This window comes from Talpa occidentalis, unplaced genomic scaffold (assembly GCF_014898055.3).
Source record: "Talpa occidentalis isolate TD23 unplaced genomic scaffold, MPIMG_talOcc4v2.1 talOcc4.9, whole genome shotgun sequence".
In the NCBI taxonomy this organism is placed as follows: Eukaryota; Metazoa; Chordata; class Mammalia; order Eulipotyphla; family Talpidae; genus Talpa; species Talpa occidentalis.
The window spans coordinates 4533110-4557074 of record NW_023605305.1 but is presented as its reverse complement, the minus strand read 5'-3'; the positions used below and the strand labels follow the sequence as shown (position 1 = coordinate 4557074).

At 50.3% G+C, this 23965-nt stretch overlaps 1 protein-coding gene across 1 annotated transcript in view; it reads left to right on the top strand.

Annotated features, from left to right (window-relative positions):
• CLSTN1 (calsyntenin 1) overlaps nt 1-23965 on the top strand; it is a 58908-nt gene that overhangs the window by 15693 nt on the left and 19250 nt on the right. The window contains 2 exon segments of the mRNA XM_054691155.1: nt 15759-15881; nt 22957-22986. Coding sequence (XP_054547130.1) covers nt 15759-15881; nt 22957-22986 — 153 coding nt within the window.

Sequence of the window (23965 nt, the reverse complement as noted above, 5' to 3'; positions counted from 1 at the left end):
AAACATGTTTTAAACCAATTAAGAATAAGAAAAAGAAAAGATTTTATTTCACCTTTACTTTTTCATTCTCTACTGTTCTTAATGTAGCTAGAAGATTCTGATTTATATAATTTTCCTTCTTTCTGAAGAACAACTTATAACGTTGCTTATAAGGCAAGTCTGCTGGCAACAATAAATCCCCTTGATTGCTGTTTGTCTGAGAAAGTATTTTTCCTTCACTTTTGCAGGATAATTTCAAAGGGTACAGAATGCTTAGTTGGGCTTTTTCCTCTTCACACTTGAGATATTTCTCTCTACTCTCTTCTTGACTGCATGAATTCTGAGAAGTCAGAGGTAGTTCTTACCCTCCTCCCTTTACAGTTACATGCTCTCCCCTTTGGGATTCAGTCAAGATGTTTTCTTTGTCTTTGATTATCTGCAATTCGAATAATATGTGTGTGGGCATAGGATTTTTTTGGTTATGGTAGTTGCATCTATTATGAGCTTCTTAGATCTGTGGTTTGGTGTTTGACATTGATTTGGGGGAAATTCTGACATTGTTGTTTCAAATGTTGCTTCTTTTGCTTCCTTCTTGATTAGGTTTTCCTGATTCTCTGATTCTGCCCATGTTATAGTTGCCTGACAGTTCTTGGATATTTTGTTGTTGTTGTTGTTTGCTTTTTTTCTTCTCTATTTTATGTTTTTTGTAAGTTTCTGTTATTATAGCCTCGCGTTCAGAGAGTGCATCCTCAGCTGTGTCCAGGTACTAGTAAGCCAGCCCACCAAAGGCATTCTTCGTGTTACATTGCTCTTGATTCCTAGTGTTTGTTTATTATTTAGCATTTTCATCTTGCTGCTTATCCTTCGAGTCCTGCTGTTGTTTACTTTTTCCATTAAACTTATAGCATATTCCTGTGGTTTCATAAAGTTCCTGACCTGATAATTCCATACTCCTGCTGTATCTGACTCTGGTTCTTATGCTCCTGTTCCAGCTTTCAGATGGGGTTTTTGCTTTTTAGTATGCCTTGTGATTTTTTGCTGAAAGCTGGACATAACGTATGGGGTGCAAGGAACTCTGGTTAGCAGGCATCTGGTAATGGAGCGCAAGGTGGGTGGGGAGGAGGGGACGTGTTCTGCGGTGCCAAGGTCCCGGCTCAGTCTGTGCCCCCATCTGCGAAACTCACTGGTGCTCCCAGGCCCAGGTGGGTGGCTGGGGTGGGCTGGAGTCCTTGTTTCCCCCTGTGTGCAGAGATCCTGTCTGATGAAACCCCAGCAGGGCAGGCTCTCCTAAGGGCAGGCCTTGTTAGGAACGGAATGCTCTGGTGTGTTTCCCTCTGCTGCAAGCTCAAGGGTGATTTTCTCCTGTGTTTGCTGTGAGGACCTGTTTGGGCTCCTGGAGGTAAAGCTTGTGGATGTGTCGGGGCTTCAGATGACCGGCTGTGTCCCGTGCCTTGGTTCCTGCTCTGGAACACTGTGATTCTGTCTCTGTATTTCCTTGTCTGTCTCTACAGTTTTGGGGGTAGTGGTTTGCCCTGGGACCTCCCTTCTCTGGTGAATCTAAGATGAGTTGATGTTTCATTTTGTTGTATTTTTCACTTGTTAGGACAGAAGTGGTGACTTCTGAGCCCCTTCCAAGCTGGACTAGAAACTGGAAATTCTCCACATAACATCTTAAAGAGTTCAATTAGGTGGCATTTAGTATACTCACAATCCTGAGCGGTCACCACTTCCATCCAGTTCCAAAACATTATATCCCTCCAGAAGAAAACCTTAGAACCATTAACAGTACCCTTGTACCCCTTGTTCCCCCCTCCCGTCCTTGGCAACCCCTTTCGTGTCTTAATTATCCTGGATATTTCACATTGGCATCATACAATAATGCACACTTTTACATCTGGCTTCTTTCAATTAGCATGTTTTTGAGGTTCATCCCATGATAACACGAAACTTCATTTCTTTTTTTTAAAGATTTACTATTTTTTTAAGATTTATTTATTATTTATTAATTATTATTTTTTAAAGATTTATTTATTTATTTATTATGCATACAAGAGCTGGGGCACAGGCCAGAGATGCAGGGGGTGAGAGGATTCACCAGAGACGGAGTGGGGAGCAGAACAAGCATCTGAAATACACTGCTGAGGGGAACAGTAGGCGAGACAGGAGAGGTCTGCTGCGCCATGTGGTTAGCTCCCTGTCCTGCCGGGGATCGAACTCATGCTGCAGAGGCTGCATATTGCTTCATAGCGCAGTGCATAACCCCTTGTGCCAGCAGGGGGGCCCTAAAGATTTACTTTTATTCATGCATACAGCGCTGGTACAGGCCAGAGGTGTGGGGGGTAAGAGGATTCACCAGAGACAGAGTGGGGAGCAGAACAGATGGATCCACTGAAATACACTGCTGAGGGGAGCAGCGGGGAGACAGGAGAGGTCTGCTGCACCATGTAGGTCAGCTCCCTGGCCAGGGATCGAACTCGTGCAGCAGCGGCTGATGATAGCTTCATAGTGCTGAGACTTTAACCCCTGTACCACCAGGGAGGCCCGAAACTTCATTTCTTTTTTTTTCTTTTTTTTTTTTTAAAGAGGCACGTATTTTATTTATTTATTTGTTTGTTTGTTTATTTGTTTATACATGCACTGGGTACAGTCAGAAGCGCGGGAGGGTGAGAGAATTCACCAGAGCCAGAACGGGGAGCAGAACAGGCAGAAGGACCGAAGTACACTGCTGAGGGAGCAGCGGGCGGGCGAGAGGTCTGCGCGCCATGTGGACCCTCCTCTGGTGGCCGGGGAGCAGCCGGGGATCGAACCGGCGCCGCAGAGGCTGCGGGCAGCTTCGCAACCCAGCGCTCAACCGCTGCGCCATCGGGGAGGCCCGAAACTTCATTTCTTTTAAAGGTTGGATAACATCCATTGTGGGGATGTACCTTGTTTTTTGTCTGCCACCATCCTTAGGTGGACATTTGGGGTTGCTTCTCCCTATCATGAATGTCCACATGTGAGAATTTGAGTATACCGCCTGGAGTGGAGCTCTTGGGACTGATGGTAATTCTGTGTTAAATTTATTGAGGAACCACTGCCAAGCAGTGCCAGCCATTCTGCATTCCCACCAGCAAAGCGAGTGGCCTCTCCCATCCCCCCCACACCGACTTTGACTCAGAGTGAAGCATCCTCTGTCTTTCAGCTGTTGTTCAGGTGGCTTTGTTTCCAGAGTCTCCGCTGGCCGACTTGCTTGGCTTTTCCTTGGGTGCTCCGTGGTGTAGCCCCCACCTTGAAGATGGCACAGAGAGTTTGGTGGAGTTCCCTGGCAGGAGCAGAGTCAGGGTGCCACGTGGCTGGCACCCCAGTGTAAGCTTCTCAGCTGCTTCATCGCACCGACTTTATCTCGCCTGAACCCCGGGTCCATGCTTCTGTCTTCTAACTTGGGGCCCGTCTCGTGCAAGCCTCACAGTCCTCTGCATTGTGTGTGGTCCACACTCCGTCCCACGTGCCATCTGTCCCTTCTGGCTCTGTATCATGGACGAATTTGGTGTCATGTGGAAGAAAGCCAACCAAGTCTGCACCCTTGAAATGTTACCAGAGACGGTTGCAGGCTCCTGGGTACACATTTCTGTGACCTTTTGCAGTAGCCCAAAGGTCAGCCTATTGTAAATCCACCCATTGTTTTCATTTTGCCCTGTCAGTCGCAGTCACAGGAAGCTCACAGGGGAGGCCTGGCCGGCAGCCTGCCCCAGGCCACTAAGCTATTTCTAGATTTTCATGCAAGTTGTGGCTTATTAGATAAAGCTGTTATTAGGCTGCTTGGCATTCACTGATCAGGTGTAGCGGATGGCGTGTCCAGTGTCTCCCAGTAGACAATGTAGTAGGTTCCTTGATCTCATGAACACAGCCACTGACTCCCTTTCCTTCTCTAAGGCACAAAAGCCAACCTGGGATTTTGCCCATGATTAATGTGAAACTCATGCAAATACAGTTTACGATATTCATTTTCCGATTTTGAAAATCCAGATGCTACAATCTTTGCAGATTTCTTGGGCTTCCCTGCTGGCGCAAGGGGCTAAGCTTCAGCACTATGAAGCTAGCGTCAGCCACTGCAGCATGAGTTCGATCCCCGGGCAGGGAGCTGACCCATATGGCAGGGCAGACCTCTCCAGTCTCCCTGATGCTCCCCTCAGCGGTGGATTTCAGTGGATCCACATGTTCTGCTCCCCACTCTGTCTCTCACTCTCCCGCACACCTGATTGCACCCCAGTTCTTGTATGCATAAATAAAATACATCTCATCCAACCAACATTAAAGACCAACGTTAGTGTAGGTTAGCACTCCCATCAGGAAGTTTTCTCAGTGTCCTGGTGTTTAAAACACCTGAAGTAACCAGAGGACGTGGGACCTTCTCTCCTCATCCATGTCGTCCAGCCTCAGACCTCAGTTCTCCCGTTGTTATGTTGACTTTGCTCATTTTTTTTTAAAGATTTATTTATTTATGCGTATAAGAGCTGGGGTACAGGCCAGAGATGAGGGGGGTGAGAGGATTCACCAAAGACAGAGTGGGGAACAGAACAGGCAGACTGACCAAAATACGCTGCTGAGGGGAGCAGTGGGGCAAGACAGGAGAGGTCTGCTGTGCCATGTGTGTAGTTCCCTGGCTGACCGTGGATTGAACTCATGCTGCAGAGGCTGCAGATTGCTTCATAGGTTGTGTCTTAACCCCTCGTGACACCAGGGAGGCCCCGACTCTGCTCTTTCTAATAAAAATAAACACGCTTCTTGAGAGAGTCAGTGGCAAAATAAGACTGAGCTGTTACGTTGTCTGTGTTTATCATTAAAATGTTTATTTTTTAAATAATGTAAGAACTCTTGTAAAAGCATTTATTTTGTTATCCCTAGTATTGCAGGAACATAAGCAATCAAGGAGCAAAAACAGGGGAAGAAGGACAGATTCTTGATTTTTTTTCCCCGATTGTCTACAATGGATTTGTTAGACAATGGAGTCAATTTCTGACAGCTCTTGGGTGACAGCTGTTAGGAACTTTACATCGATTGTGAATGTCGGCCCGGCATGAATACCATGTGGCCTTTTCCAGCTATGTTTGATAAAGTTTTCCATTGTGTATGAAGGTCAGGAGACTTAAAAAAAAAACATGCAGAATCTGGAAAATCACCCCTGGACTGTTACCTTAAGATTCAGGACTGCGCCCTGTCCTTTTTTAACTTAAGACAAATATGACGAGAAAGAAGAAAGAAAAGGGCAGACCTGGCCTGTATTTTCTGATAATGTTGCAAAATAGGCAAATTAAGGAAATCACGGCATGTACTTTGTGCATAGATTTCTGCTTGACGTGCGTTACAAGTGCCGATGACCGGAGGTGCAAGTCAGGGTCTTGAAATGTACTAATAGTGAGGTTTGTTCCTGTCATGCTGCATTTTTAATATTTTAATTCTGTTATTCAAAGCTAAATAGAATTTGGAACCGTATCCAAATTACATGCTCTGAATAATTTCCCTGCATATAAGATGTAGACTGAGAGGTGTGAGAGGGCTCTGTTCCAAAATTACTTTTTCCTGCCAGCTTGCAGGCTGCCTGCATTTCTTACCTTAGTTACTATTTTTATATTAGCTCACTGAAGTTCTGTGCAAAATGTCAGTGTGGGTACTTAAGTCATTCGCCATTAGCATCCAGCTCAAGTTGGTTTCTCAGCGAGCTGGTCAGCCTGAGCGCGCTTAGGAAGTAGGGCAGAGTTGGCCCAGGTGAGTCTTGATTTGGTGCAGACAGACATCAGGAAACCCTGGACACGTGTTCTGCTGGAGGGGACGGGCACAGGAGTGCCGGGAGCCCTGGCCTGCGCGGGCGCCCTCGGACCTGGTAGGGGCCTGCGCAGCACGGCGTGGAGGGACGCCGGGGATCAAGTTCGCCATATTGTGCCGCTTCGCCGGTGAGAGATGCTACCGGTTACATTTCAGAGAAGCAACAACCACATGTGAGATGAGCTTGTTAAAACAAAACCAAGGAGCCAGTGTCCAGGCAGCTGCCAGTCATGATGTCCTAGAAGAGGCGGGGCCCTCGTAAAATAGGGGGGCTCTGTGGGGGCACCTGTGGAGGGCAAAGCATGAACTTGAGACAGCACCAGTGAAGACTGCCCACTTGCTCTTACCAGAGGACTCCCAGAGGCCGCTTGCTCATGAGCCGTCCTGATACGGTTGCTGAGCTGGGTGGTCAGAATCGCCTGAAGCTCCAGCCACACCTGCCTGGCCTCAGGCCGCCCGACTGGGGGGCTCAGCAGAGGGAGGACGGCCCAAAGGCCCCCATCCCACCCAGTGGGGCCCCTGCTGGGGGGAGCATCTGGCACTTTCTTGGCCCTGTGGCTGGGTCCCCCTCCCCTTGTGGGCTCCAGGAAATGAAGTCGCTCCAGTTCCCTCTCTCCAGAGGGCAGCGAGAAGTGTGGGAAGGCGGAGGAAGCCTCCAGTTCCCTCCTCCCCTTTTTCACTCCTCATAAAACTTAGTCCTGAAGTGCTCCACGCAGTCTCCACACACACAGCTACTGCCTGCAGGAGCAGAGCTTGAGAGAACGTGGGGATCCCCGACCCCGTACCTGACCCTACTGTCCACTCACCTGGGTCCAAGAGGACGCCCAGGTTCCCCGGGGTGTCGGCCTGCTAATGGTGCTTCCTTTTCAGGCACCACCCACGAGGGTCCCCTCTGGGGTCTGTGGGGTCAGCCCAGGACACCCGACTCCAGGCGGGGCTCCTGCTGCAGGAGCGGGGTTCTGAGTCTGGTCAGGGGCCGGGGGAGGCTGCGGGGTGCTCTCTATAGTGCCGAGAGGCATCCTGTGACCCCAGGACCATTCCTCTCCCATTATAGCCAAGTCCTGAGGGAACTTCTGTTTCCTCAGTTTAGGGGTTCCCCCACCTTTGGAGCCACCGGAAGGCCTGTGCAGAAGCTCAGGCTCTCAGTCAGGGCGTGAGGGGCTTGTTTTTGAAGCTCGGGGACTGAAGTCCACAGGGAACACAGACGTTACTGTCCGACTAGCCCGTCATGTTTTGGGTCGGTGCCTGGCCTGTTAGTTTTTTGGCATAAATCTTCATAGTGAGTAGAACAGAGTTTGAATAGAAAAGTAACTGACTTCTGAGCCTCAGGCGAGTCAAGGGTTTCATTTGCTTACTAGCCGAGTGTGTGGATGTGGCATCAGGTTACTTGGGAAAGTTAAATATAACTCTGTGGAAATCTGAGTGGTAAAAAAAAATGAGATGCGGGCTAACTGAAGGGTTGCCTCTTTAAAAATGTAAACAGTAAATGATTTTCTGAGCCTTCCTTAAAATACATACATTCCTGATCATGGTGAATAAAATTTGTTAGCCCTCTGGGTGGCTCAGGGTCCGTTGTTATACTCCGTTGCAGATGGTGCGGGCGGGTTTCAGCAGGCCCGCTGCTCAGCACTCCTGGACCTTGTTTAAAGAAGGAAAAGCTTGCGTTACGCATCCATCCACCCACCCGCCCCACCCTGTAGGGTAAATGAGCTCCTCGGGCTTTTACATCACTAGTGTCTGTGGCCGTCACCTGCGGCCTTGATCATGTTAACGCAGAAGTTGCTTGGGAGTGTGGGTGTGCATCACATGTGCCTGAGTGTGGACACTTGGAGTAAGGGTGTGCGCGCATGGGCAAATGTGCACACCTGAGCCTGGAGGTGGGGCTAAAAGCTGCGGTGGCAGCAGGAGGATGAGCAGCATGACCACAGAAGAGGGGAGACCATGACATGATGGGGGAGAGAGAACTCCAGAGAGCTCAGAGAACAGTCTAAAGATTGGCTGGAGGCTTCCCAGCCTCCCAGCCCCCCAGGACCCCTACGCCTGGTTGCCCGACTGCACACCCACATCCATCCCCATCCATCCACCCACACGTCCAGTTCCCTTGCGTCTTGCTCCTGAACAGTGAAGTCAGAATGTTGAGTTGTGTGACCTGCTCCGTGGGAGCGCACTGCTCTGAAAGTGGAGGAACTCGACGGAAGCAACTTCCTTGGGAGTTTCATTTTTTACTTTTAAAGCAGTGTTTCTACCTTCATCTCTCACGCGTCTCCCCATCATTCAGGGCACATTCCTCTTTTCACCTTCAGATTGACGCGTTCCTGTCGGCCTTCCTCTGTCACTAGCTTCGGGCCCTGGAGGTGCAGCAGCAAGGTCCCAGCTTATTTCTCTTTCCTCCTTGGTCTCTTTCCGGAGGTGGCATGCGGGGCAGTCGCCATCAAGTGTTAAGATACTGCTACTAAAGATCGTGAAATAAAGTAAAACTTGAGAACCACCAGCATTAAAGAACCTGGTTCTGCAGTTTGATTTCCAGCCTCGCGGAGTGCACAGGACGAAGACACCGACTTCTGGGGCCGTTACTAGAGCTTTCACTCGCGGGGGAGCAGTGACACTGGCTTCAGCAGGTGTTTGGGGCCCTTAAAACCTGCCAGGTGTTTCTTCTGTCTCTGCAGTATCTTCGGGCAGGAGGTGCCGCTTTCACTGGGTTCTCTCAGGTGGTGTTGGGATTCCTGCCGCCTGAGCAGCAGATCGGCAGCTGCTGTCTGTCGGGGCTGGGGGGCTGTATCTAACCCAGGCTTAACATCAGAAGCATTAATCTCACTAGGGTTTTTTTTTTTTTTTAAATCCTAATTTTCAAATGCACATCACACCCTAATTTCTCAGAAATAGCATGGTGACGGTTACTCTTCCTTCTAATCACCTAACTAGAGCCTTCAGAAAACCAGGCTTCGTGGTAAGCAGGATTGGGCACATGCAGCACCAGGGACAACGTCAGTGCTCAGGAGACATGCCTTGTTTCATGTTGAATATACAAAGCCAGATAGATTCAACTTTCAGGTTAAAACAGCAGTGAATTGAAATATACTGACATTTTTAAAATGTCATTTTTAAAACCCAACATTTTGAAATGACAATTTCAATAAAGACTTTTTAAAAAAGATTATTTATGCATACAAGAACTGGGGTGTAGGCCAGAGGTGGGAGGGTAAGAGGATTCACCAGAGACAGAGTGGGGAGCAAAACAGGCAGATCTCCTGAAATCCACTGCTGACGGGAGCAGCGGGTAGACAGGAGAGGTCTGCTGCGCCATGCAGTTCAGCTCCCTGGCCAGGGATCGAACTCACGCTGCAGTGGCTGGTGATAGCTTCATAGTGCTGAGACTTTAACCCCTGCACCACCAGGGAGGCCCCTTAATAAAGACACTTTTAAGAAGTCCTCAATAAAATATTAGCAGGTAAAATCCAGCAATGTATAAAAGGGGTTAGACACCTTGACCCAATGGGATTTATTCCATGTACACAAAACAACATCAACAGCTTCAAGAAGAAAAACCACCCAATCGTGTTGGTACAGAAATAGCACTGGACAGCATCTGACACCCACTCATGATAAAAACCCAGCAAGTTAGGACCAGAGAGGATTTTTAGCCTGGTCAGGAGCATCAAGATGTGGGACCAGGAAAGCAGCGCTACTCAGGTGTGATGAGTGATTCGAAGTTTTCCCTTTGTGAACGGGGAATGTAGAATGAGGCAACACTCACTCTGTGGAGAAGAGTTTGGAGCTAAATTATCTGATAAACAATGAAATGGGTGTGAATCGCAACTGGATTTCATGTTATTAAATAATTGTGAAGTTTTCAGGGGATGATGCCATTATGTTTAGTTAAAAAAAAGAACCATTATCTTTCGGAGGAGTCTGCTGATGCACTGAGGGTGAAGTTAACTGCTGTCTGGGATTTCTTTGAAATCATTGGAAATTGGTGTGTGAGCGAAATAAGATTTTCCCCGGAGTGGTAGAGCCACAGACACACAGGGTTCCTTATTCTACTGTTTATATCTTATGTTATATAAAAAGGTCAAATGATTGGGTGTAAAATGTGTTCGGCCACTTCCATTAGGATGGCTACTGTGAAAAGCCAGAAAAAGAACAAGTGTTGGTAGAATGCAGAGAAACCTGACCCTCTATGCCCGTGGCAGGACTGTCAAGTGGTGTGGCCCCTATTAGAAAACAGTGTAGACATTCCTCAGAAAATGGAGAGGATTACCATGGGATCCAGCAACCCCCAACCCCACCCCATCCCCACTCTGGGCATAGACCTAAAAGACTAGAAAGATCAGGCGAAGTGTTGAGAAAATACCAGCACACCCATGCTGGTAACAGCATCATAGACAAGAGCCAAGAGGAGGCAGCAACCCGGGTGTCCATTGATGGGTGATTGGGTAATTGTGGCAGCTACACATGGTGGAATATTACTCAGCTGTACAAAGGACATTCTGACACGCTGTGACATGGGTGAACCTTGAGGACATGGTGCTTAGTGGACTAAAATAGTAACAAAAAGACAGATACCTACTTTCCTGAGGTGCCTCCAGTAATTGTATTCACAGGACAGGAAGTGGGTGCCAGGGCCTGGGGGTGGGAAGTTGTTTGATTTGGGGACATGGTTTCAGTTTTGCAAGGTGCGAGGTAGGAAGATGGGAGTGGTGATTGCTGTATACAGTGTAAATGCAGAAACACCATTGAACAGTACCCTTAAACATGGCTAAGAAGGTAAACTTTATTATGTGTATTTTACCACAATTTTAAAATTTTTTTATTTTATTTATTTTTTATTTATTTACGCAAGCACTGGGTACAGTCAGAAGTGCGGGAGGGTGAGAGAATTCACCAGAGCCAGAGCAGGGAACAGAACAAGCAGATTGACGAAATATACTGCTGAGGGGAGCAGCGGGTCCCACACGCCATATGGGACCCTCGCCCGTGCCCGGGGATCGATCCAGCACTGCAGAGGCTGCCAGCAGCTTCGCAGCCCAGCTCTCAACCGCTGCGCCACTGGGGAAGCCCTATTTTACCACAATTAAAAAAAAAACAAAACTTGCTTGGAATTTAGAGGAGTAATTAGAAGGCCCCTCTTCAGCTTGAAAAGTTGGCATTCTAGCAAGTGTGGCTTTGCTCCCTAAGAATTCCTTTGCAAAATGTGCTTAAAATTAATTCAGCCAACCGCGACTCGAGCTCTGGGTGAGCAGGGTCTGTTTCATGCACTTATTTCTTCTGCACCTAGAAAGAATGTCCAGGGCTCAGTCAAGAGGGGAGGGTGCGTGGGTAGATGGATGGCGGAAGGATGGATGGATGGATAGAAGGAAAACAGAAGCCCCTGGATTTTTCTCCACCCTGTTGCCCCTCATCTTTGGTCCTGCCCGGAAACACTGGTCCATCAGCCCAGTGCCGCACAGTCCTGGACAGGGAACCCAGTCCTGACCTCCCCCCGGATGAGGGGGTCTTCCCAGATCCTTGCTGCCTTCTCCATCTCTTCCTCCCATGACCCTGCCCTGCACATGCCATGCTTCTCGCCAGGGAGAGCCAGTCTCTTACCGCACCATGGCGACGGACCCCTGGCTCAGCGCCCCACGTCTGCCCTCACCAGGACCCGCGAGACAGTCTGCGTCTCCCAGCGGCGCCCTTCCCCTTCTTGAAGGGCCCCCCTCCCCAATGCCTTTCCAGCAGGGCACGGTGCTGGGAGGCGCAGAGAGAAACCATGAGAAAGATTGCTTGTTTGCTTAATTTAAGGATTCACTTTACATTGAAATGTGACTTTAAATGGTTCTTAAAATGAGCCTCACATCAATAGATACACATAAATTAGCATCAGCAGTTTTGAAGTTTATAATGATTTTAATGCGGAAAACCTAGGTTTTCCCTAAAGAGGTGCGTCTGAGTCAGTGCTTCTCCGAGGAGCTGGGGAGAGCGTTGGCCGCCAGGGCGTTTTGGGTAATAGCTGGAGACATCTGGGGCCTTATAACTTGGGGGGGGCTACTCCCCTCTAGTGGACGGAGGCCAGGAGTGCTGTTAGTTAACTATCCCCCCAAGGCCCGGAGGGCCCTAGTGCTGAGGCTGAGACACCCTAGCAAAACACTCATCTGTAGATCTTTTCCTTGCTCCTTAAATTATTTGGGATCGTGGTGACAAAGCCCTTAGACCCGCAGCTACGGAATTTGTCTAGAGATTCTTTGCAAGTGTTTGGTTTTAGAAACAAATTGAGTCATTTAAAGATGACTTCTGCGGGCTCAGGGGGAACGGCTACTGCTTGACCTGAGCAGTTCCCAGATTGACCCGAGTGAGGTCAGCTGGGCGGGGAGTGAGGCGCTATCATGCAGGTTACTTTGCTTGATTAAAGTCTCATTTAAAAAAGTGCAAATGCTTGGTAGCACCTGTCACTCTGCTTTCCTTTCACTAAATACAGAAGAGGTGAAATCAGGTCTCTACAGGGTCTGAGGCCACTGGAGTCCTTTCCTGTAGGTTGTACATTTGGGGAGAAATGGATCGCACCCCCTCCCCAACCTAGCCCTCGTCTTCCTGCCCTGAGTTACTGCTAAAACGTGGCACCGGCTCTTTGCTGAGAATGGGGCAGGCACCGGGTTGGGGGGCACCTTTCACTTAGGAGTTCATAACAGGAGACAAGGCTGTGGGCCGCAATGCCCTCCTCACAGGGTTGCAGAAACAGGGGTGCGGTGGTTGAACAGTTGTTTCCCCCATGCAGGGAGTGAGGCAGACAGAATTCATTTACTCCCCACGTTCTGTCTGAACTGGTTCCTGCTTTTTCTACCAGATGCTACTGTTTGAAGCTTTTCACAGCTTCTTGTGGGTGAAGGACTCAGAGCTCGTTACTGCAGCTCAGAATCGGGGTGTTCACTGTGCACCCCCGTCACCCAGTCTAGTGCCAGCACGCACAGGGCAGGTTCACTGTGGATTCGGGCAAGGAGAACCCCGGGGCCCTAGGTGGATTTTTCAGGGTTTAATGCTCTCTCGGGGAACCAGGCACGGAGGCTGGCTCTGGCCAGGCAGGGGTGCTGGAAGGCAGGCAGGCAACTGTGCGTCCCAGCCCCCCACAAACCTTTAAGCTTTCTCTGGGTCTCTGGCGTTGTCGCGTGGTCTCCCCTCTTCTGCAGCCGCGCCGCCTGTCCTTCGTAGCTGCCTTCCCGTAGCCCTCCCGGTCCCTGAGTGACGCCGCCTTAAATCCCTGACTGCAAGGCTCAGGTGTGCACACCTATGCGCGCACACACCCGTGCTCAGGTGTCTGCCATCAGGCCCACTCGCCCAGCGCCCAAGCACCTCCTGCGGCAGCACCATCAAGGCCGCAGGCGATGGCGAGAGGCCAGTGGTGTAAAGAGCCTGGTTAACTCATTCACCCTACACCCAGGTTCAGCCCCTCCCCAGCAGACCCCCACACATCCCTCGCCGTCTCCCCATCCCGCAGCGAGGCACATGTCTTTGTTACCCGAGCGTGCGCCTGCATGAGTTCTGCTTGAAAGACTCCCTAAAAGCATGTCTCCTTTAAGGGTGTTCTTGGGCAGCCCCCTTGCTCTTCTGGCCTCTGGGGGCCCATCTCAGGTTATTTCCATTGCTGGCTTCTGGCCGCGTGGTGGAGGGACACTTCCCCACCTGGTCAGCTCGGGGTGCCTGGAGCTTCCATGAGACTGGGCCTCTTGATATTTGGGTTTTGGAACACTATACCCCAAGTGATCTCAAAGAAAAAAAAAATCCAGCCAGAGCATCTGTACTGATGTATCTGGGGACACGTTGCTGTGCACAGCGGCTCTCACCAGGGCTGCTCACGCGACACGCACCCCAGTAGGGCAGTTCAAATCCCTGCCCCGCCGCGCGTTGTCGAAGCGCCTCCCGCCACCTAGTGGTGGTGTCCTGGAGCTGCAGGCTTCTGCAGGCCCAGGGTTAAAAGGCTGGAATCTGCAAACCAAATGTGTAAGGTCTTCCAGGATTTACCCGTGAAGTTAGTCTCCTAGAACACTCAGCTGTCATTTTTATTATGTAATTACTGGGTCGACACAACCAACGGAGGTATTCTGGAATTAGAAGGGCATGCGTCTGTTTTGTAAACAGTGGCTTGCCCTTGATGAATGAGTAAATCAGAATGGAAGCTGGTGTCCAGGCCGCTGTGACTCGGTGACCTGGACGAGGAGCTCACAGAGTTGAATGGTGCCAGGGAGACGGAGTTTTCTATGGAAAGTTAACCCTGAAGTTGACTGCTCTTTTCTGTTTTAAAAGACTTATTTATGCATACAAGAGCTGGGGTACAGGCCAGGGATGCAGGGGTGAGAGGATTCACCAGAGACAGCGTGGGGAGCAGAACAGGCAGACTGACTGAAATCCACTGCTGAGGGGAGCAGCGGGCGAGTCAGGAGAGGTCTGCTGTGCCATGTGGGTCAGCTCCCTGGCCGGGGATCGAACTCGTGCTGCAATGGCTGTGGACAGCTTCACAGTGCGGCAGCTTAACCCCTTGCACCACCAGGGAGGCCCCTGACTGCTCTTTTTATCCTGACTTTTAAATTGGTGACATCTAATGACTGGACCCCACAGCAACCCCAACACTAGCCTTGTCCTGAAATACTAGGCGTGTAGCCCAGATACAGCCACCATTGCAGAGGTCTGCTCAGCCACCAGCCTTGCTCTTCCGTGACTTTAATTACGGCGCTGGCATTCAGACTTCAGTGGTGTCTATATGGTCCAGAATGGATGAAATGAACTGGGCAGGGATTCTTAACATGGCTGGCAGTCCCTTTTTTTGATCTGCGATTTGGGGGATGATTTCAGAAACAGCAGTCACTTGTTTCTATGAATATTTTATAATGCAAATTGAATATGATGAAATATTAAAAATATCATTTATTAAATATTCAAAAGTTCAGTCTTTGGAGCTGGCCAGGGCTCTTCATTCTGCTGACGGCCAAAGGGAGCAATTTAGAAATTTCGAGTTCTAGAATTAGCATGCTGGGGGAAAGTTTAAGGACTGGCAACACAGCTGTGGATTTATTTTTTCTTCTTGAACCATTGCCATTTTCAGCTGCAGGCCTTTCTATTAGGGTAACAGAAACATTTTCTCCTACTCCCTGTCACTGGCATTCTGCAGTTTGCTTTGCCTGGTATTTTTACATTCTTGCTGGATTAATAAATTCACTTAGTTTAGATCTCAGGAGTTCTCAACATTTAAATTTTGTAATAACCTTTACTCTTGTTATGCTTATAATTTTATGAGTAAGACCTGAAAATATGAAAACCAAGTAGAATAAAATATTATTTTTATTTTTAAAGATTTTATTTATGCATGCAAGAACTGGAGTGTAGACCAGAGATGCAGGGGGTGAGAGGATTCACCAGAGACAGAGTGGGGAGCAGAACAGGTGGAGCCACTGAAATACACTGCTGAGGGGAGCAGGGGGCGAGGTAGGAGCGGTCTGCTGTGCCATGTGGGTCAGCTCCCATAGTGGCTGGCAATTGCTTGATAGTGCTGATACTTAACCCTGTGCCACCAGGGAGGCCCAGGATAAAATATTAGCGATAAATTGATCTGATTATGTGTGTGCTTTAAAAGGAGGGATTGGTGACAAACCATGGCGCTTTGGAGGACGTTCTTGAAAATGTCCTGTCTTGCTGTAGCGCACTTCCGACCCTGGGCAGCTGTGCAGCCCACGTCAGAGCTACCTGGAGAGACATGGGGCATCAGCAGTTAGGGAGACCCTTCAGCCTGCGGGCCAAGTGCGCCAAGACCAGAACGGGTCCCCTGCGTTTTCCTTTAAGGACGTTACGGTTTCAGGTCTTCCGTCCAAGTCATCCATCCCTTCTGAATTAACCGGGGTGTAGGGAGTGAAGCAAGAATCTGTTTTCCTTTGCTTGCATGCGGCCGTCCCAGCTGTGGAGTCAGAGGAGCTGACCGTGTGCCTGTTCTCTCTTCTTTTTCGGTGTCCACGCAGTGAACAAGCACAAGCCGTGGCTGGAGCCCACCTATCACGGCATCGTCACGGAGAACGACAACACGGTGCTGCTGGACCCGCCGCTCATCGCCCTGGACAAGGACGCGCCCCTGCGCTTCGCAGGTAGGAGCAGGCATGCACCTGCCCTGCAGGCCTGGGCTGGACAGGCGTCGGGCATCACACGCCCATGTGGGTTATTTCTGAAAATGTCTCTAGCGTGGACAACCTTGTAACGCCTTTTTCCTTTTAATTTTAATCATTGGTGTACTTGCTCCCCCTAAAAAAACAGAAAAAGTCTGTGCTTGCTCAGAGGCAGAATATTTCATTGCATTTTGTATGCCTACCTTGGTGTCACCAGGTAGAGAGCAGCTAGTCCAGGGCCTACAGACGCAGAGCTCCCGCTGCTGCGTTACATCGCTGATTGGGGGACGCGGGCCCTGGGCTCCTGTTCTGGTGCTGCTGGCCTTGGGAGCAGCATCTGGCCAATCACAGCTAGAGATTTCCCTGTGCATCCCCAGTTTCTGTTCCCTCAAAACACTTATTTGAGAAAGTTGAGCAGTCTTTCTTTCTAGAGGAATCTCTTTGGCTGAGATTTTACTCCTAACACACATTTAACTCAAGCACCTCCACGTGGGCCACTGGAGCAGCTAGAGATCCGGCTCCAGGCCTGCTCTGGCAGCTTGCGGCTTTGCTAACGTCTCACAGCACTGTCCAGTTGGAGCTGTTCTTGCTTCATGTCCAGTCCAAGTGGCTTCCCTGACAGATGGGGGGATGTGCTGCTCACCCCTTCTTTGTCTCAGCATCAAAACTGACACCGTGAAGGTCATTTTCTTTTCTTTTTTTTTTTTTAAAGATTTATTTATTTATGCATATGAGAACTGGGGTGCAGGCCAAAGGTGTGAGGGGTGAGAGGACTCACCAGAGACAGAGTGGGGAGCAGAACAGGCAGATCTACTGAAATCCACTGCTGAGGGGAGCAGCGGGGAGACAGGAGAGGTCTGCTGTGCCCTATGGGTCAGGTCCCTGGCTGGGGATTGAACTCAGGCCACAGTGGGCCATTGCAGTGATAGCACTGAGACTTAACTCAAGGCCACCAGGCTACCATCCCTGTTTTAAAGAGAGGAAGCCGAGGCCCAGAGCAGCTAATGCATCAGCTTTGAGTCACTCAGCTAGAGTGTTAATATATATAATAAATTACGGGGCCTCCCTGGTGGCTCAGGAGATTAAGACGCAACCTATGAAGCTGTCCATAGCCACTGAAGCACAAGTTCGATCCCCCTGCTGGCCAGGGAGCAACCCACATGGCCCAGCAGGCCTCTCCTGTCTCTCCTGCTGCTCCCCTCAGCAGCGTACTTTGGTCAGTCTGCCTGTTCTGCTCCCCACTCTGTCTCTGGTGAGTCCTTTCACCCCCCACCCCTCTGGCCTGTACCCCAGTTCTTGTATGCATAAATAAATCTTTAAAAAATATATATGTAATAAATTGTATATAATAAATTCAGCCAATTTATTACAATTCACCCAGTGAGAGAGGCAGCACACAGATATATGGGATGAAGCTGGAAGGCTGGGTTTTCACAGGAGCAGGGGCTGGGGTGGAGCTAGAGCAGAGGTGGACAGACCAGGCTTCCAAAAGGGGGATGACTAGTCAGCCTGCTGAGTGTGACCTAGGGGTGCAGAGGGCGGGAGAAAGCTCACCTGAGGTGCGAGGTGCTCTTGCTGACTGACTAGACGGGATGTTACCCTGAAGGTGGTTTTCCAGTGCGGCCTGACCTCCCTGGGACCTGTCTCCTCTCAGTTCTCTGAGTCTTCCAGGGTAGAGGCTCAGAAACCTGTAACCAGCCAGCGAGGCTTGGGAACCCCAGGTGGGCCAGTCTCCCCAGGCATAGCCTGCTGCATGGGAACCTTCTGGCAGTGTTCCTTGAAAACCCAGATCTCTGGGCTCCACCCTAGAGCTGCTGAGTCAGAGTCTCTAGGGAGGGGGCTTGGCAAGCTGCATTTTTAAAGAGCTTCCCAGGAATTCTCGGCTGACATCGGAGAGGCACTGTGGTGAGTGAGGAGGTGGAGGCTCGGCGGCGGCTGGTGAGCCTGGGCTGGGAGGCATGGCCCTGGGGTGAGGCGTTCCCTGGCTGCTACGGTGCCTTGAGCAACTGTGCTGATCAGGCCCCGTGAGCTTATTGCAGGAATAGCCTGGGCCGGCCAGCAAGGAAGCCACAGGGCACCAAAAATGAGGAGCCGCCTGGATATCCAGCTGGTGAGCTTGGCCGAGCAGAGAAAGTGGGTGGGGTCCGGGGCTGGGTCAGTGGGGACGTGGCAGCAGGTGCTGGCAGCTCAGCAGGTATCTGTTTTCTTTTTTAAAATTTTTGCATAGAAAAGCTGGGGTGTAGGCCAGAGGTGCCGGGGGTAAGAGGACTCACCAGAGAGAGTGGGGAGCAGAACAGGCAGATCCACTGAAATACACTGCTGAGGGGAACAGCCGGGAGACAGGAGAGGTCTGCTGTGCTGTGTGGGTTGCCTCCCTGGCTGGGAATCGAACTCATGCTTCAGCGGTTGTGGATAGCTTCATAGTACTGAGACATTAACCCCTGCGCCACCAGGGAGGCCCAGAAACAATAGAAGTATTACAGGGTGATGGTGTTGTGAGTCCTCACTTAAACCCTTAAGAACACAGGGCAAGACCCAAAAGCAGAAACCCAGAGAGAGAGGCAAAAAAACAAAACAAAACAAAAATCACACAGCCTTCCAGGGGGAGTAGGAAGAGAGAGGCCAGTGACCGGACGTGGAACGTGGGACGTGGCTGAGCTGTCTGTTCTCCAGCAGTGCTGTGTGAGTGAGACCAGGTGCCAACCAGAGCCAGGAAAGGCAGCACGGGAGGCCTGTCTGGCTTCAGACTCTCTGCCCCCCACTCCTGGCAGTCTCTGTTCAGGAAATAGAGATCGAACCTGGAAAGCTTCACCTTTTATCAACTAGTTGGCTGTGAGCGCCCCCCACTGGCTCAGAGGCTGCTCTCTGTACCTCTTGGATAATGCCCGGCTTTCCAGCCCTCCAGCTGGTCAGCAAGCCCATGGCAGTGGCCAGGGTCGGAGAAGCACAGACCCAGCCCCCCACCCCGGGTGTATCTCGTCCCTGCATGGCACCATCAGCCACCAGATGGTTAGGCCAGATTCTTTCCCTCTGTCTCTCTTCAGTTGGTTTCGAAGTCCTATATCATTCTCCTGGAAATTCTCCTAAACGTTGCCTACAAAATCTGCCTTCGGCGAACCCTCGCCAGTTCTCTGCTGACATGCGGCAGCCGTTGTCATTGTTCCGTCACCCAGCCTTGCCCCGGTCGATCCGTCATCCTCGTCTAATTGCGTGAGGGGGGTGCCCTGGCCCAGGCTGCAGATGGTGGCTCCACGGTGGCAGCAGGGGTCATGTGACCGGCTGTTCCGGAAAACCCAGGTTGGCCCAGTGAAGTCTGCCCGGCGAGGTCTGTTGCCCCTGCTGTGTCCAGTGTCCATCTGGTGGGCAGTTTTTAAGTCTTTCTAGGCCAAAGTACCAGCCCGCCTGGCGGGGTCCCTTAAAAGGGATCCTTGGATTTGAGGCACCAAATCCTGTTGGTCCAACCCATGCAAGGAGCCAGCTTAAATATGCTGCATTGGGTGGGGGTAAGCGGAGAAAATACAAATACACATTTTTGCTGCTCTCGTCGTCAGTGGACCCACATTTTCTTTTTTTTTTTTTAATATTTATTCATGCATACAAGAACTGGGGTACAGGCCAGAGGTGTGGGGGGTGAGAGGATTCACCAGAGACAGAGTGGGGAGCAGAACAGGCAGACTGACTGAAACACACTGCTGAGGGGAGCAGCGGGCGAGACAGGAGAGGTCTGCCCCATGTGGGATTCTCACCGGCCGGCAGGGATCGAACCGGCACTGCAGAGGCTGCGGACAGCTTCACAGCACTGTGCTCAACCACCTGTGCCACCAGGGAGGCCCTGAACTCACATTTTCAAGGGGGCATCCTGGAAATGCATAATGAGTCTCAAAATAATTTATTTTCTTCCATTGGATCACCACGCATTTGAGACTTTGTTCCCTAACAAATTGCCATACGGCGTTAAAACCACAACTCACAAATGTAGATCTCATTGGCTTTATTAATCAGTTGGTGAATCAGCCAGCATCCTGCAGAGAATGCTGGGGGCTCCCCAAAACAGAGGTTATTTATTGGCAAAGGTTACAGCAAAGGAAACGATTATCTCAGGTAGAACCACCTCCTCTCGGGGACACGGGTGTCCTGTGCAGGTCACCTCACAGGTGCTGGTCAGGAAACACCTGGATGCCTGGCTTAGAATCGCGTTTTGGGGAGAGATCACGTTAGGTCAGACGTCTGGGTGGAGGCTCCATATGACTGTGGGGACCTGCTTTTTTCTGTTTTTAACAACAGATGCGTGTATGGAGCCGGTGGGGCCTCCGGTCCCCCAGATCTTCCTTCTCTGGTCTCTGCCTCATGGAATTTTCTCACCATCCTATAGTGTGGTTGGTCTTGCTTTCAAAACACGCCCCGAATCTGGCCACTTCTTACTGCCCCTCCTTGTGTCTCATCACCCCACCTGTGCCCCCGGCCCTGGCCTCCAGAGTCTCGTGCAAGTATCCATTTTTGGCCTCCTACGGCTGTCCTTCAGGCACAGTAGCCGGGTGGAGTTTTTTAGAATATGGGTTATTTTTACCTATTTTTCTGTTCAAAATTCTCCAGTCTTTTCCTCCTTACTTGGCAGGAAAGCTGTGATTCTTGTAGTAGCCACTGTAGCTTCAGGTTACTTCGACCTTACCTACAGCCTCCCCTTTGCTCAGCCACCGAAACAATGTCTGCCTCAGGGCCTTTGCACCTGCCAGCCCCTCTGTCTGAAATTCTTCCCCCAAGGATGCTGTGATTTGCTCCCTTAGTTTCCTCTGGTTTCTGCTCAGATGTTACCAGTGACGCCTCCCCCGACACCTGCAGTGTAAGACTGGCAGAGCCTCCCCGAGTTTTTTCCATCCTCAGCCCAGTTCTCAGAGAGCCTTCGGGAGTTTCCATCTGTTGGCAAACAGTTCTACGCCTGATAGTCTCATGGTCAGACAGTCTCAAGGGCACTGCCCGACGGGAGAGAGTCTCGAGCCCCTGATACAGCACAGGTGCACCGCACAGGCAGGCTGTTGTCCCAGCGCCATCCACCTGTGCAGACACAGTCACTGTCAGTTCCCTCCACTCAGATGATGCGGAATTGCTCCACCATTTTCTCCTTAGAACAGTGAACTCCAAGCCAGACTGCGAGGCTTCCTCTGATTTAAAGCAGGACCATTTCGTTTTAAATGTGTCATATACTGGTAATAGACGCCCCAAAGCGAGGCACATTGTGGGGAGTGAGGAGTCAGCACGGTCTCCACCACCGCTGGACACATCTGCTGCCCAGCTCCAGACCAGCAAGCTTCGTCTGTTGAGCGCTGATGTGACCTCTGACCTCGCGGTGCAAACCTCTAGCCCGTCTCCTTTCCAATAAGACTTTGCTTACAGGGCACTGAAAACAAAACAGATTTTTTTTAAAAAGATAAAAAGTCTCCTAAGCACCTCAGGCTGCTCAGAAAACTGACCAGGTTGGACGTGGTGCCTCTGCTCCCCGCCCTGAGCAGTGCTGCCCCGTAGAACTTACTGGGGATGGCAGCTTCTGGATCTCCAGGCTCCATCCAGTCGCTGCTGGTCACCTGTGGCCAGCGAGCCACTGGGATGTGGCCCTTGGGCCGAGGACCAGGATTTTTGACATTATTTAATTTTAAGATGAATTTTAATTGAAACAGCCCCGCGGGACCAGTGCCACTGTGCTGCTGGCCGGCGCAGGGCTGGGGACGCTGTACGTGGGCGGCAGACGGCAGGATGTGTTGCTCACCAGCGGTGGAAACTGCCCCAGGGCCCGTGGCGGTCCTCGCCTGCGGCTCTGCTTTCTGAGGTTTCACTGACCAGCGGACAACCATCATGCAGAAATAGTTACATCCAGGAAGGGCTTTTGAGAGAGAGACAGAGAACTTTCATTATGGAGTGTTGTCATCATTGTTCCGTTTCACTGTTAGCTTCTGCTGTCAGTCTCTTACTGCACCTGTTTATAAACCAAGCTCTATCCTAGGTCTGTGTGTAGAGAACAGGACAACAGGTGTAGGGCTTGGTGCTCTGTTTCAGGCAGCCACTGGGGGCATGGATAAGGGGGTATTCACACCACAGGTAATGGTCACAGCAACACCCAGCATCTGTGGAGCGCTTTCCTCACGCCAGGGGAGGGTGTAGCCATGTTATGGGTCTTAACTCACTGGGTCCTCACTCTGCAGTAGCGAGAATAAGTGAACTAGAACTGCCAGGGCTGACAAGGATGACCAAATCCTACACGCAGAGGCTGAGTGGAAAACATGTCGCAAAAATGGCATATAGTCCGAACCCCTGGAATCCTCCAGAACGAGCCAGGTGAAGGGGCCCTGTGCGCCGTCACCGTGAGAGACACAGTGCGCGTTAAAATCGTTCACCCAGCCAGGGGCCTGAGGATGCTTTGCCTCTGGGGGAGAGAAGGTGCCCCTGAGAGTGGGAAGAGGCAGCGGGTCCTGGGCACTCTTGTTCCGACTCTGGTGGAAGCAGGCGAGGTGACAGGCTGAGGCTGGACTCCGCGGTCACTGCAGTCGGCCCTACCCTGGTTCACTCCCTGTGAAGCTGGTGGCCCCTGGAAGTTTCTACATGTGTTGCCTCCCTTGGGTATTTGAGATTAGGAAACATAGTATTTTATCGTCACAAGAACAAAGGGTTAAGTCCTTCTCTTCAGTGTTTGTTGCCTCCAGTGTAACAATGAGTGAGTGCTGGAATCTGGCCTCCAAACTCCTTGCCAGCGACAATCTGAAAACTGTAAAATAACAAACAGGTTTGCCTCTAAACCATGCAAGTGTTCATGAGAAGTGCAGAGGACACCTGGGGGTATCAGGAAACATTCTAGCGGCATCGCATGCGCAGATTAGTGGAATTTCTGAATTACGTGGTAAGATGGATGCAAAGAGATGTTTTGTTCCCGGAGTCCAGCTTTGCTCTGGTGATTCTAGCATCTGGCCTCCCCGGGCCGATGGTTGAATCGTGTCAAGCTTTCTGTGTGATATGTTGCTCTTCCTTCTGTCCTGTATTACTGACTTGGGTTTGTCTTTTCTCCCTTTAGAGAGTTTTGAGGTGACAGTCACCAAAGAAGGTGATCAAGGGTTCTTTCTCTCTCTCTCTTACGAATATTAACCCACTAACTTTGTTTATAAAATTGGGAATCAGCCCTTAAACAGAAGAAACTGTCATGCTTTTTTTATCCCGATTCGCCTACTTTGTTTCTATTTTTTAAAGATATTGATGGAAATTGTATGTAACCAAACCCTTGGTTAGAAATATCTGGAAATCAGACATCCATTTGAACTCTAGGGATCGTTCTGCACCTTTTTTAATTGAACCTGAGGGTTACTTCGGAGCAGTTTTCCATTAGATTTATGTCATTTTAGAAGAGTTGTCTCATTTTTATGCGAGATACATTTTGTGACTTTTTCACATACATCGGAACATATTTGTTCTCCCACGGGTGAGACTGGAAGTCTAGATTTTCAACTCTTAATTTACACGTTTAGAAAACCCACTCACGTGGGCTGGAGCGCCCAGGCAGGTCTCTCCCCAGGTCTAGCAGGACAAAGGAAAGATGAAGGTGTGGGGTGGGGGGCCCCCCCCCGCACTGGAGCCTGCAGAGTGGGTGACAGCTGTTGAAATGGATGCCTGAAAAGTTGGTATTTCTACCTTTCTCATTTAGTAGTTTGTTTTGATTCCCGAATTTTAGCCAGGCTCATTGCACAGGAAGACTTGTTTCTTGTGATTTTGTTTTGACAGAATTTCTGTAATTATGGTGCTGAATCTATAGCTCACGCCGCTGCCTCTCTCAACACGTAACTGAGCCTCTAGCCTTCTTTCTGGTCCAAATCAAAACAGCTCCCGGCTCTCCCCAGCTGCTGGGGCAGCTTCTCCCTGTTATCAGGCCTTGGCTGTTTTCTAATGAGACCTCGTTTGCCCCGGAGCTCTCTTAAGTACTCCTGTGAAATGCCTGTCTATATTTTCTCTTTCTCTCTTTTGTATTCCTGCATGAGTGGATGCAAAGTTAATAAACACGTTGCTTGGAAAGCCAGAACGCGCTTCTTCTC